General features: G+C 43.0%; 1 protein-coding gene across 2 annotated transcripts; it reads right to left on the bottom strand.

Annotated features, from left to right (window-relative positions):
• Nucleotides 1-1,507: 1,507 nt before the first annotated feature.
• LOC311100431 (delta-1-pyrroline-5-carboxylate synthase-like) lies at nt 1,508-12,972 on the bottom strand. 2 transcript variants are annotated; one of them, XM_084141346.1, is made up of 18 exons: nt 12,836-12,972; nt 12,529-12,645; nt 11,472-11,623; nt 11,151-11,300; nt 10,744-10,848; nt 10,477-10,635; nt 9,779-9,869; nt 9,081-9,205; nt 8,684-8,828; nt 8,339-8,412; nt 8,150-8,249; nt 7,691-7,911; nt 7,396-7,533; nt 5,249-5,444; nt 4,819-4,940; nt 3,779-3,965; nt 3,096-3,191; nt 1,508-3,012 (listed from the first exon to the last, which is right to left on the bottom strand). In XM_084141346.1, the coding sequence occupies exons 2-18, from the start codon at nt 12,617-12,619 to the stop codon at nt 2,807-2,809; spliced, it is 2,358 nt and encodes a 785-aa protein (XP_083997472.1). In that variant the 5' UTR covers nt 12,620-12,645; nt 12,836-12,972; the 3' UTR covers nt 1,508-2,806. The 2 variants fall into 2 exon arrangements, with proteins under 2 accessions (XP_083997472.1, XP_083997473.1); XM_084141347.1 differs by having other exon boundaries at nt 1,513-3,012; nt 10,483-10,635; nt 12,836-12,932.
• Between the last annotated feature and the right edge of the window lie 1,325 nt (nt 12,973-14,297).

The raw sequence follows: 14,297 nt of genomic DNA, 5'->3' as shown, positions 1-14,297 counted from the left end.
TGGTGATTCTTTGGAGTTTCAAACAATAGTCATGGAGTTGGATAGCAACAGAGGGAAAGACACCAAGGTCCAACTCCACCAGTTTCTGCAGACTGATATGAGATCATCATTCCCCCCTCCCCCCACCCCTACACAAAGCAAAATTATCATGGAAACAGATATTATTATTTGAAGCCGGTTATTAAAGAACAAAAAAAGGCTATATGAGGATAGGCTTGTAGGAGACTTTATGAGATCACATGGTGCCGAGCAGGCGCTTTGGGTCCATGAAAGAAGCCCGTATTAGACCCACATCACAGGGCTAGCGCCAACTCAAAGAGGAAGAGTCAAAGTGTCCTGGTACTAGCCCCGAGCATCAAGCCCTCTCAGAACAAAAAAACTAAACCAAGTTTGCATCCCTGCTCATGCATTTTTCATCAGCCAGAGATACGAAACCCTTTCAGAAATAAATATCAATTATTGAAATTGTTAATTAGACGTCCATAATTGGCAAAGATACACATGAATAAATAACTTTGACCATTAATTATTGATTTTTAAAAAATTAAAGCTCAGCAGGGAACACTTTTGAGAGTCTCTAAAGATCAAGCAAAATAAGAAATATGAGTTTTGGCCTTGAGTAATGTTCAATTAAAGGACTGTCAACTTTGCTGTAAAAGTCCAGTGATTTGCCCTGCGTCCTCTGATATGTGTGGATTCCAATCCCCACGGTCGTCAGTATGTCAAGAGGGTGCAACATGGGATCTGGCTCTGCCTAAACGGGGAAACGTCAGATAAAAGATGACAGGAGATTCACAGGGAGGTTGACGTCTGTCGTAAATGGAAGTTAATGCAGGAGGTCATGAAGATGCAGTGATCTCAATCTAGTATCAGCTATGTACATTATGTACTGTATGTGTTCCAGTATGTTTACCTCTTTATGGTAATGCCGTAAACACGTATAGGCCCTACTAGGCCAAAAGCTGCATGATCCCTCATCAATAGGCCATTCTAGACCAGCAAAATATTCCTTAACATCCACGTATCCGACTCTCTACCTCCGCAAGTCATTCTTTGCGTTACAAATATCAAGCTCCTTCCAAAGAGAAACTACAAAAACAGTGAGATCTCAGTAGACCCCGTCTATTCTTCATCAATGAACCCTTTGTATTTGTGATGGGAGGCTGATTGAAGGGTAAGTAGTGCATTTTGGAAGATGAATTCTTTAGCTGTGAGTAGAAACCCACAGAACATACTCTGTGATTCCATTATTAGTCTCAGTTCTCTCCCCCTTCCTTTCATTTCTGATAGCTGGATAATTAAACCTCTATAGTATTGTCTTCCATCTCCCATGCCCCACTTACAGCAAAGTCTCATTCCCAGATGATAACCATTAAAAAGTCCCTTTTTAGACATTTGTTTTCAGATCATTATGACTTCTTTGGTGCTAATTTGTTATTTGTGGAAGTAGAAAGAGTGGTGGTAGGACAGAGACGGATATACATGTAAAAGCCCATACAAAAGAAATCCAATTAATATTCAACAAAAACTTTTATTTTCCAATACGGTCTATAAATTACTAAACACTTGAACTGATCTGTAGTGTGCGTTACTTGACATCAGATATAAAGCTCATAAGCTGGAATGTTACAGCAGCACTGTATCTTAAGGCAGTAGTCCCTCGGATGAGATGGGAAGCAGCTTGTCAATTACTGATCTTGTTTCTGACAGAGGCTCTGGGCAATGTAAATTCCACATAAATAGACATCATGAAAAAAGCAAAAGCAGGAGAATAAATCATTTGTATTCAAAAGAAGAACATAAAGTCTTATATATAAAATCTAACTGGAATGCTTATGAATCAGATCAGATCAATTTCTTTCTTATTCATTCATCTCATATTTTTATGATAAGACATTTAAGACTATTAAATATTGTTTATCCAGTGGTTAATCACTAGTCATTTAACTGCATATAAATAAGGATTGCAGTAATAATGTTAATAGCAATTCATACAATTTGTGACCATGAAGACCTATACTTCAAGCACTATATAAATGACACATCAGTACCTTTCCCAAATTAGGTTTAGCCTTAAACCAAGCATAAACACTGTTTGGTTGTGCAATTGTATCACTTCTAATTGAAGGACCACAATGGAAATAAGCTTTTAAACTTTATTGTGTTATCCTTGATGATTTTCTTCAATTGTATGTGGAGGCGTCACTGGCTGGAGTGCCCTTATGTCTAATAAATTCAATCAATCAATCAATTAAACTAAATGTAAATGTTAGTCTCTTGTGTGAGACCAAATCAATACTTTGAGGGTAAGGGTCTCACCTGATTGAGCAGCCATTCATAAGTGTATAGCACAACAGACCAATCAACAGGAACTAAAACCAAGGGGGAAACCTCTTGATAGTGATAATAACTCTGATGTAAACTAGCTTAAGCGAAAATTCCCATTAAGTGTGGGTCCTGGAGAGCATACGTACCAAACTCATCACTATTGCGCATAAGATCTTCTACACCAATTAAGGTCTGAACCAAGGATGTGAGACCTTCTACAGTCCAACAGGGTCAATGTTACCAATAATGAGTTGATTCACTGCTTGGTCACAGGCAGGGCCCATGAACAAGCAGCGACTGGAATACCGAGTGAGGTAAACACCGCAATTAAACTTTTGAGAGCCGAGGTAGAATTAAAATTGATGTAAACTCTGATCCAGACTGAATGAATAAGACAACGGGAGTGTTTTTTTGGTAGCAGGGGATAGCTTCTCTCTCTGGGAAGTGGTTGAGTGTGTCTCTATGTGGACCTCCCCTGTCAGTCCTCACTCTGGGCAGCCATCTGTCTGGGCTGTGGCTGTGTGACTGGCAGGTTCTCGTGGAGGTACTTCATGGTGCCGTGTTCAGAAAAGTCTGCTGCGGTGTGACCGTCTCCTCTCAGGACCCACTTGGTGGTGAGGAGACCGTCCAGGCCCACGGGACCCCGGGCATGGATACGAGCTGTACTGATGCCCACCTCAGCACCTAGAGGGAGGGAGGGAGACATGGAGTGAGTGAGTGGAGTAGTTGAACAGGAAGTCAGGTAATACAAATAAAACGATGCATACCCAGTCCGAAGCGGTATCCATCTGCGAATCGTGAACTGGCGTTCCAGAACACACAAGCACTGTCCAGCTGCTGCAGGAACTGCTCCGCTGTGTCCTCTGTAAGAATCATCATCACAACTACCATCATTGTCACAGTCATCATCTCTCTTCAGCTATATTTCCTCTATTACACACAATGGATCATTCAATTTAGTTCTACATATTATATAATCTGTGGCCACTAGATGGTAGAACTAAGACAGAAAATGCTCTGTCCTCTGCAGGGAACCAACTAAAAACCCATCTATAATTCAACCCATCTTGGATATTGTCAGTAAAGTACTCAATCAAAATGAATTATAAAACTTGAGGGGACAATAACTTTTAAGAAGAATATCAATCATATAACTAAATATAAATTAATAACACTGATCCCTAAGCAAAACCTGTTCTACATTCAAATCAGTTCTGTCCTCTTCAAAGTAGTCTCGTGGGGAGGTTTTACACGAAGCCAAAAAGTGCTGTCATTACTTATTAGAGAAAGAGAGGAAGAGAGAAGGGGGGAAAGATAGACAGACAGGTCTCTCTTGAAAGAGAGATTTGGTCTCTTTCACCCAGACTAACCTGGGTGAATCAAGGTGAGAAAAAAAAAGACAAAAGAGAAAGAAACTTCTCACAACTAACTATTACATAGTCATACCTACCGTTTTCGGTAACAATGACGTCGGTGTGGGAGCTGCCATATCTGTGGATATGATCTATAGCCTCCTGCATGCTGTCCACCACCTCGATGCAGCACTCCAGATCCCCGTACTCTGTCCTCAGAGACTTGACCTCCGATGGGCTAAAGGTCAGGTAGGAGGCGAACCTGGGGCCAGCGTGGATCTTCACCTAAAGGGGTCACACAGGGAAGGGGGTCATCATTACATACGGCGATCGGTCAATTAATCATCAATCGGGGAGTTAAGATTGTCTGACTCAGCCAGTTTAGCAATCATGTTTAATATGAGGGTTTCAGCATGGAATATCCTTTATATTTTTACATGCTTTTATTTATTTTATTATGTCAATATGTCTTTGTTTTAAATGTCTTGACGCCAAACCGTTGGCAGTTGTGAAAAGTCAGTAGTTGGAAGAGTTGCAGAAATAATAGCAAATTATGTTATTGTTGATTTGATAATTTTTTCATTAATCAGGCTATTTTCTCTTGAACCATATGGTCTATCTACTAGAGACTCATGGGCAATACAGACAGTTATACAGATCAAGAAAAAATGAATATTTTATATGAATACATTTTTTAAAAAAAGTTATTAAGAGTATAAATTACCAAAGACTTCCATAGATAGATCTGTCATTGCGAATCACAACCTAAGTTTTAGTGATACTTGGAAGTCTTTTTGTTATGATTATCATCAACTGGATTGTAAATTGTTAAGTGTTCATTTTTGTGAATTGGGGTTTTAGAAGCATAAACCATCAACAATGAGACATGAAAAATGCAGTTAATTAACATGTGTAAACCCATCCACCTCAACCCAACCTCATGGAAATAATAAATATTTGATTTGAAGTTGTAGTCAAATGTAACCAACCATTCCACCAAACAACCAGCCAGTCGGCCATTACTGTGATTTGAACCTGTATTTAAGAGGAGATGAAGAGGAGGATAATATCACTTGTGGTACACTTGTTTATGTCAGTGTGTCTGTACCAGTGTATTTGAGTGTGTGTGTGGTCTTACCCGTTCGGTGCGGAGCATGTCTATGATCTGGTCAAACAGAGTGGTCCTGAGGATGTCCCTGTGCACCAACAGCGTTTCCATAGCATTGCAGGCCGCAGGGTAGTCACATTTAGAGTCTCTGACTGGAGAGAGAAAATGTCAATCAACCACTCCTTGTACTTCATTGGTAGTAAATTCAAACGTGTGTGTGTGTGTGTCGCTGGAAAGGTCGCCGGTTTGAATACCCGAGCCGACAAGGTGACAAATCTGTCGATGTGCCCTTGAGCAAGGCACTTAACTCTAATTTGCTCCAGAGGCGCCGTACTACTATGGCTGACCCTGTAAAACCACACATTTCAAAGCACCTATCGGTGTGTGACATTAAAACATCTTTTTTTAAATCTTTTTTTTATTCAGTGACAGGTGTGTCTGTGTGTATTGTCCCACTGACCGATCTTGATGACCTTGTCGATGGTGGCCTCTGAGTCGATGTAGACGTGGCAGATGCCCTCACTGTGGCCCAGCACTGGGATGCTCTTGGCTGCTCTCTGGATGTTCCTGACCAGCTGGGACGAGCCTCGCGGGATGATCAGGTCTATCATCTTATCTAGTCTACACAGGTCCTCCACCTCCTCACGGGTACTCACCTGGAACACGCATAGAATATATACAGTACCAGTCAAAAGTTTGGACACACCTACTCATTCAAGGGTTTCTTTACTTATTTTCTACATGGTAAAATAATAGTGAAGACATCAAAACTATGAAATAACACATATGGAATCATGTAGTAAGCAAAAAAAGTGTTAAAGAAATCAAAATATATTTTATATTCTTCAAAGTAGCCACCATTTGCCTTGATGACAGCATTGCACACTCTTGGCATTCTCTCAACCAGCTTCACCTGGAATGCTTTTCCAACAGCCTTGAAGGAGTTCCCACATATGCTGAGCATTTGTTGGCTGCTTTTCCTTCACTCTGCGGTCCAACTCATCCCAAACCATCTCAATTGGGTTGAGGTCAGGTGATTGTGGAGGCCAGGTCATCTGATGCAGCACTCCATCACTCTCCTTCTTGGTCAAATAGCTCTTACACAGCCTGGAGGTGTGTTGGGTCATTGTCCTGTTGAAAAACAAATGATAGTCCCACTAAGCGCAAACCAGAATGCTGTGGTAGCCATGCTGGATAAGTGTGCCTTGAATTCTAAATAAATCACCGACAGTGTCAACAGCAATGCAACCCCACACCATAACACCTCCTCCTCCATGCTTCATGGTGGGAACCACACATGCGGAGATTATCCGTTCACCTACTCTGCGTCTCACAAAGACACGGCGGTTGGAACCAAAAATCTCCAATTTGGACTCATCAGACCAAAGGACAGATTTCCACCGGTCTAATGTCCAATGCTCGTGTTTCTTGGCCCAAGCAAGTCTCTTCTTCTTATTGGTGTCCTTTAGTAGTGGTTTCTTTGCAGCAATTCAACCATGAAGGCCTGATTCACGGAATCTTCTCTGAACAGTTGATGTTGAGATGTGTCTGTTACTTGAACTCTGTGAAGCATTTATTTGGGCTGCAATATCTGAGGCTGGTAACTCTAATGAACGTATCCTCTGCAGCAGAGGTAACTCTGGGTCTTCCTTTCCTGTGACGGTCCTCATGAGAGCAAGTTTCATCATAGCGCTTGATGGTTTTTGCGACTGCACTTGAAGAAACATTTCAAAGTTTAAATTTTCCGGATTGACTGACCTTCATGTCTTAAAGTAATGATAAACTGTCGTTTCTCTTTGCTTATTTGATCTGTTCTTGCCATAATATGGATTTGGTCTTTTACCAAATAAGGCTATCTTCTGTATACCACCCCTATCTTGTCATAACACAACTGATTGGCTCAAACGCCTTAAAAAAGGAAAGAAATTCCAGAAATTAACTTTTAACAAGGCACACATGTTAATTGAAATCCATTCCAGGTGACTACCTCATGAAGCTGGTTCAGAGAATGCCAAGAGTGTGCAAAGCTGTCATCAAGGCAAAGGGTGGCTACTTTGAAGAATCTAAAATGTAAAATATATTTTGATCTGTTTAAACTGTTTTGGTTACTACATGATTCCATATGTGTTATTTCATAGTTTTGATGTTTTCACTATTATTTTACAATGTAGAAAATAGTAAAAATAAAGAAAAAACCTTGAATGAGTAGGTGTGTCCAAACTTTTGACTGGTACTGTATACACACAGTTACACACACAAAATGTGTATGCATTCCTATTACTATCAAGAGATTGTCATATCAGGACTCAAAATAAACTCTACGGCATTCTAGGATTAATTTTTCTATAGGGGGAATACACTGTGCTACATTGTATTCATTTCTCCGTTGAGTATGTACAGGACAGCACTCTACTTAGGAAAGGAGGAATGAAAGGATGCGTTTGCATGGTGTCTGACTATATTTACTACTGGACGAGTAACACAGAATTCGCCCATGCCTAGTGTTCTATGATTTAGAATACTATGATTTCAGTATAATGTATGGTATTTAAATATTTTCCATGACGTTTTTTCTTAAATGGGATGTTTTTTTCCAGCTAAGATTACCAGCTGTACAGCCTCTTTGACCCCGTGGATGTCCAGTGCTTCCTGGGTCAGCTCATGTAAGACGCGGTTGGTGTTGGCTGCTTCCTTACCCCCCTTCGCCAGCAGAGCATTACCGCTGGCTATGGCTAGAGCTGATACCTACACACAAATGAGAGCAATAGCCTTTTACCCACAGAACTGCATAACCACCAGCACGAACACCACCCCATCTTACCAAAAGATGATCCGCAATGCACACACACATCCCCAAACTCTCACACACACAGACAAGTCCAAACACACACACCAACATTACCTGTGGCAGGCAGTCGGGGCGGGCCTCGAAGATGACCAGCAGTACTCCTATGGGCACAGTGATCTGCTCCAGCTCTAAGTTGTGGGCTACTCTGGTCCTACGCAGCACTCTGCCCACACTGTCCTGAGAGGCCACAGCTATCTGTCTCAGACCTATAGCCAGGCTGTTTAGCTTGGCCGGGGACAGGCTCAGACGATTGAGCAGGGCTGACGACAACTGGCCTGATAGGGGATGGAGAACACAAATAAATAAATATAGTAGAAAACCCCTGATATCACTTCAATTACTCAGTGCTGCTCTTATATACGTTCAAATGCAACAGCACCCTCAAATTATCAACATCCTATCATAGTCCCACAATGGGATGTTGATAAGTAAATGTCCCTACAAGTAGGACCTGTTTTGACAAATACCATAGATTCATTCAGAGAGATAGACAGACATGACAGCAATAGTTACCTGCATTGACTGCTAGATCCATGTCCACCTTGTTAGCAGCAAGGATCTCCTCTTTCTTCTCAACCAGCAGGTCCGCCAGGTAACAGATGATCTCACGTCTCTGGGGCGGAAACAATGAATTAAGATTCAAACAGTAAGAAGTGCTACTGACACACCTGGGATCACGTATACTGTATAACTGGGTCTGACCTGGTCTGGGTGCAGGGCTGCCAGGGTTCTGCCTGAGTTCCGGGCCAGCTCAGTCTGCTGCTCCACGGTGGGGCCTGGAGATAGACACATTACCGTGATGAGCACAGACAACAGATACAAACAGCAAAAGGGACCATTGGACATCAGCGTGCATCATCGTGATCATTATCCTAATCTTATTCATTAAAATAACTACAATAATCATCATCATCATTATTATCACCATCATGATCCTCACCATAATTATCACCGTTATCATTATGCTCATTGTGACCATCATCATCATCATTCTAATAACCTTCATCATCAGTGTCAGTCACACAGAGATGACCCAGTAGAACTCACCGGCAGGTTTGACCTCGGAGAAGAAGGTGCCCACTTTCTTGCCCTCCACGATGTCAGTGATCACGTGGCCCGTCACCTTAGGGTGGGTACCGTTGGCGATGACTACTGATGTGCCCCCCTGTAAGGCCCACAGGGCAGCCTTTACCTGGGGGGTAGAGGGGGGATACACTTAGCTCATTTGAATGTCCCACTTGTTTCTCGAGTAAGGATTTCACCCCCAATGTAAAGACTTGCCTTGGGGGTTTATGCCAAATCTCACTCTGACACACAGAGTTCCAAAGTCTGTAACTAATTCCAAAGACTTTCTTAAAATCTGATTACAGACATGTAGTCCTCCACGCTTACATGTATTGAACGACACAGTTTTCTATTCTAATCTACGCGTCTTTGTAATTACCTTTGCCTCCATGCCTCCTATCCCCACCCTGGATTTTGTCCCATAGGTGATCGACTGCTGGTCACCAGGGTAGAAGATGTCAATGAGTTTGGCGTCATCCGTTCCAGGAGGGCTGTCGTACAGTCCTAGAAGAGATAGGAGGTAACTATGGTTACATGATTGTTTACTTTAGTGCTAGCCTAACATGGGCAAAGACTACCTTCCTGTCCAATCCATCAGTGATTTCCAAATACAACCAGGGTCGTGTTTATTAGGGTACGCAACGGAAAACATTTTTAAAGGTTTTCTGATAGAAAACGAAAATGTTTCCTATTGTACAGGTTGTCACGGCCTGTTTCAGTCTGTTTTCTTCCATTCAGTGCATAATAAACACAACCCAGAAGACCTGAAGGGTATACTACGAAGCAGGTTAAACAACCAGAAATAACTACTGATTTCTGGTTCATTAAGAAAGCTAAACTTCAATGTGTTTTTGGTTGTTGAGTCAATTAGACCAAAATTACAAATTATTTCATAATATGTAGGCACTTTAGCTGGCTATCTCCTTGATCCTACTTTGTAGTATACTAGTATACCCCTCTGTAGTTCCCCCTCTTTCAGTAACGCTCCTAAATGACGGTGCATTGTTTTGAGCCAGAGTGCAGGCAGATGGCGCGTTCCCTAATGGGTGTTAATATGTTGCTGTGTTAGCAGCGTACCTTCTACGTCAGAGAGAGCGATGAGCAGGTCTGCCTTCATCTCCACAGCCAGGCGTGCAGCCAGACTGTCATTGTCCTTTATACTGATGACCTAACGTGGAGGAAAACACACCGAGTTAGTCTCACAGAAAGACATTGAAATTGATGGGGTAATTTAATAGACTGTTTGCTGACATTTGTCATCAGTCGAAATGGAGGTCAGTGTATAAGAAAAATGTGTCATTAAAATCCAAGCTTTTTATTATAAAGTGAAGCACCACTATGTAGATTGGCTATAGTTGATATTGGCTTTAGTACTGTGTGGGTTAGCAAAGCTACTGACACTACTACTAGTACTAAACAACTAAAGATTGTAGTGTGTTTTCTACACCGGAAGAACTTGTTCGTTCCGCCTAAGCTTGCGGAAGGAAAAAATAAGTGCGCTTCTACCTCCAGGAGTGAGCCCAGACAGCCACACTTTTAGGCCCAGTCGGCTACCATATAGAAGAAACTACAGCGATGCATGTACCTCTCCCAACTCCTCAACTCTCCCTGCATGCACATCCTTTGGGGGGAAAGGAGGGGTAGCGGGCGGGTAGAGCGAGGCGGTGAAGAGAACCAGCTGTATGGTAGTATGCTTGCTGCTAACACTACACCGCTATACACACCCCTCGCCCCTGTCCTGCCCGCTCCGGACCCCCCCTGTGCTCTGTACCCACGTTTACCCCCTGGAGGTCGCTGTTGGGCTCGGGTGGGGGCACCACGGCGTCGTTGGTGTTGATGATGGGCACAATGTTCATGCGGAGCAGCTCCTGCAGTGTGCTGTTTAGGTTCCGCCGCTTCTGGTCGTCGTGGAAGTCCAAGTTGGTGACTAGGACCTGGGATTAAATCAGAGCAAATCCTCTTTCAATTCAATACAACTTCATTGAGAGGTAATTGTGCTGGGTAACAGTGTGAATTCAAATACATAGAGAAAGTGTGCATACCTGTGCAGTGCATGTGCTATACTGCGTGAACATGGCCTCATACAGGGCCATCAGGCCACTCTGTCCAGCTGCCGCACAGGCCCGCGCCTCCAGAACTGGTACTGACTGAAACCGACAGAGAGAAAGATTGAGAGAGGGAGGAATATTTTGAGTAGATTTTTTATAAGTTGATTTCACCATATTTTGGAGCAGTTTGTATAAGACTTGGGCCCGTATCCACAAAGAGTCCCAGAAAGGAGTCCTAATCTTTCCATATAAGCTTATTCATTATGATCTAAAGGGAAAAACTAATCCTAGATCAGCACTCCTACGCTGAGAGGCTTTGTGGATATGGGCCCTGGACTCATCATGTCTTTGAGCTGGTAAGGTTCTATAAGAACTGGACTCTGCATAACAAGTAGTCTCACCATGTCTTTGAGCTGATTGTGTCCAGAGTGCAGGGCCTGTCTGACACTCTGGGAGAGCAGGATCTCGTGCCTCAGTCTCTGCTTGCCGAAGGCCACCGCACCGCTGGTGACGATCATCATCTCTCTCCCCTGGTTCTGTAGCATGGCCACCTGCAACACAAACAAACTATCTCAGTGACCCACATTTAAAGCCTTCCAAGTAGCCTTGCAACAATTAATAAACTACAATAAGCAGACAGTTGTTAAAATACATGCTTTAAGCCATGTCTTGTGTGAAAGTCTTGTTCTCCTGTCAGCCTTTTTACCTTTGACCTTCCTCACCTGCTCCACGACGGAGGCCAGCCTGCCCAGCGCCAGGCCGCACTCGTCACCCCGGGTTACCACGGCGCTCCCCAGTTTGACCACAATCCTCTTGGCCTGGCGGAGCTCCCCACGATGAGCAAAGGAGTTACTGTTGGCACGCGCCAGGGACACTGTGAAAGAACAGTGAAACGTTACTACCCTGCCTTATGGTGGTGCCAATCTGAAGCACTGGTCAAATGCTTTAGAAATGTATCCTTATTGCCTCCCTTACTTGGTTAGCTTGAGGCAATGTTCATAAACACTGTGCCTAACCAGCATGAGCACACACATCAGTACATCTCCTACCAGTAAGATTGTGTGGTAAGTGTGTGTTCAGGGTTCTGTTTTGTTCCATCATTGATGATTTAAAAGTGTTAGGCAAACAGAGCAGCCAGGACCCCCTCACCCCCCTCCTAAATTCCCTGGTATCCATGGAGTTGGAAAATGCAGGGTGCAAACTGCCACATCAGCACGGCAACTGGCAAAGCCATCGCTGACTGCACACATCTCTCCACTAAAGAGCTCTCCACTAAAGCGCAGTCAACCGCATGAGAGAGAGGGAGATAGAAACAGAGAGGGGAAGAGAAAAAGACTGGGGTGGGGGGTAATAACAGAAACAAAGAGATAGATAAGGATGGACAGAAAGGGATAGGCCTCCATTATCTTGATGCAATCAATTCCAACTCATGTTAAGAGTGCCCCAGGAGGATAAACAAGTACGCACAGGTATGCAAGATGATGGCATTAAAACGATTAGGACTTCATCAATTTAGGGAACTAGGCTATCCTTCTTGCTTGAGGGAAGAAAACAAACAAATACATCACTGGCTTGTCGTCCCATATTAAGGCTTACATATGTTATGCAGTTATCATGCCATTACTAAAATCTCAAGCTACAGAAATAATTGAAATTGAAATCACTGGAATAACAGCCTAATATATAACAGCCTAATACCATGGAGTTACAAGCGCCATACTCTACCAATTGAGCTACAGAGGACCAATGAATGTATGCATGTTTGCCAGTCCCACTTGCCTTGTGTCAGTGCTTTAGCTAGAAGAGGGCAGATGATGGTGCGTTGAGTCCTGGGGAGCCCAGCACACAGAGACAGCCTCTGTAGCAGCATGGTCAACTGACCCGCACTTCCAACAGCTAGAGAGGAGAGAGAAACATTTCATCACTATCAAATCTTCAATATTCCAAGTTCTCTCTTTTCATTTCTTTGACTTGACGAATTCACATCACAGCTCAACATTTAAAAGTCACAAAAGTAAGGATTACGTTTTATTGAATGGCATTTGGTCATTCTTTTTGCATTTGGATAAAGGACAGAAAAACTCACACTAATACTTGCTTATCCTCCAAGTCCTGTTTATGTCTGTTATGCAGCCACGTCTATCAAGCCCATCTCGTTTAAAAAAGGACTACTCTCCAACCTCTTTGTTCCACATTCCAGACAGTATAAACAAGGCCTGCCCTAAACCAATAGGAGAGCTGAAGCCGGTCTAAATCAGAAACTCCTCCCTCTCATGTGCTTTTAAGTAGCTGATGAAACTATCCCTGCCCCTTGCAGGATCACTTATTATGTGCCCCTTATTGATTTTTAAAAAAGGCAGAGCAACTCATGTCGGTCTCTTCTCAAGAATGACAGTTCAAACAGAACATATCACCCACACAAAGCTTTCATTGTCAACAACTTGTCACAGAGCAGCCCGAGATAGAATGATTTGTATCATGCTCGGACAGCAAAGGCTCTAGCTCCACATGGCTGTTCCAGAATGAGCAGTTAGCTACCTGGTTAGCTAACTAGCTACTTACTATACAGGTCAGGTGGCTATGTGTGCGTTCACTCACTCACCACCTGAATTCGTTGCAAATTCTTGCAAAACTTCGCCCGCCACAACACACTCACACGTTACAGTACACGCTCAGTGATTTATTTCATTTAAATTATAGGGCTTCACTTCTCTTTCGGGATGGTGAGGGGAAAGTCATTTGGGAAAGGATGGCTGCGCGTAAACGGAAGTTACGGAACCATAAACCTAGCCCAGTGATTGGAAAGAAATCAGACGTAGGCAAAGACTGGGCGCGTTCCAGGTTACCCTATCACAACACAGCTGATTCAAATAACCAACTCATCATCCAAATCAAATCAAATTGTATTTGTCACATGCATCGAATACAACAGGTGTAGACCTTACAGTGAAATTCTTACTTACAAGCCCTCAACCAAAATGCAGTTTTAAGAAAAATAAGTGTTAAGTGAAAAATAGATAAGTAAAAATAAAAAAAGAAGAAAAATAACAAATAATTAAAGAGCAGCAGTAAAATAACAGTAGTGAGGCTATATACAGGAGGTACCGGTACAGAGTCAATGTGCGGGGGCACAGGTTAGTCAAGGTTATTGAGGTAATATGTACATATGTGGGTAGAGGTAAAATGGCTATGCATAGATAATAAACAGCTTTGATTATTTGAATCAGCTGTGCATTGCAAGTGTAACCGGTGTGAAATGGCTAGCTAGTTAGCGGTGCGCGCTAGTAGCATTTCAATCGGTGACGTCACTCGCTCTGAGACCTTGAAGTAGTTGTTTCCCTTGCTCTGCAAGGGCCGCGGCTTTTGTGGAGCGACGGGTAACGGTGCTTTGAGGGTGACTGTTGTCGATGTGTGCAGAGGGTCCCTGGTTCAAGGCCAGGAAGGGGAGAGGAGAGGGACGGAAGCAACACTGTTACCCGTTGCAGAGCAAGGGAAACAACTACTTCAAGGTCTCAGAGTGAGTGACGTCACCGATTGAAATGCTACTA

Source organism: Coregonus lavaretus (genome assembly GCF_964263955.1).
Source record: "Coregonus lavaretus genome assembly, chromosome: 25".
NCBI lineage: Eukaryota > Metazoa > Chordata > Actinopteri > Salmoniformes > Salmonidae > Coregonus > Coregonus lavaretus.
The sequence above is the reverse complement of the archived record's forward strand: the minus strand, read 5'-3'. Positions and strand labels throughout refer to the sequence as shown.

Bases quoted from the DNA above. Each gene is read 5' to 3' on its own strand.
- LOC311100431 (XM_084141346.1), bottom strand. From the start codon at position 12,619: ATGCTGCTACAGAGGCTGTCTCTGTGTGCTGGGCTCCCCAGGACTCAA. The intron at 8,829-9,080 runs GTAATTACAAAG...TCTACCCCCCAG, and splicing joins TAGGAGGCATGGAGGCAAAG to GTAAAGGCTGCCCTGTGGGC. The intron at 3,966-4,818 runs GTAAGACCACAC...TGACCCCTTTAG, and splicing joins ACATGCTCCGCACCGAACGG to GTGAAGATCCACGCTGGCCC.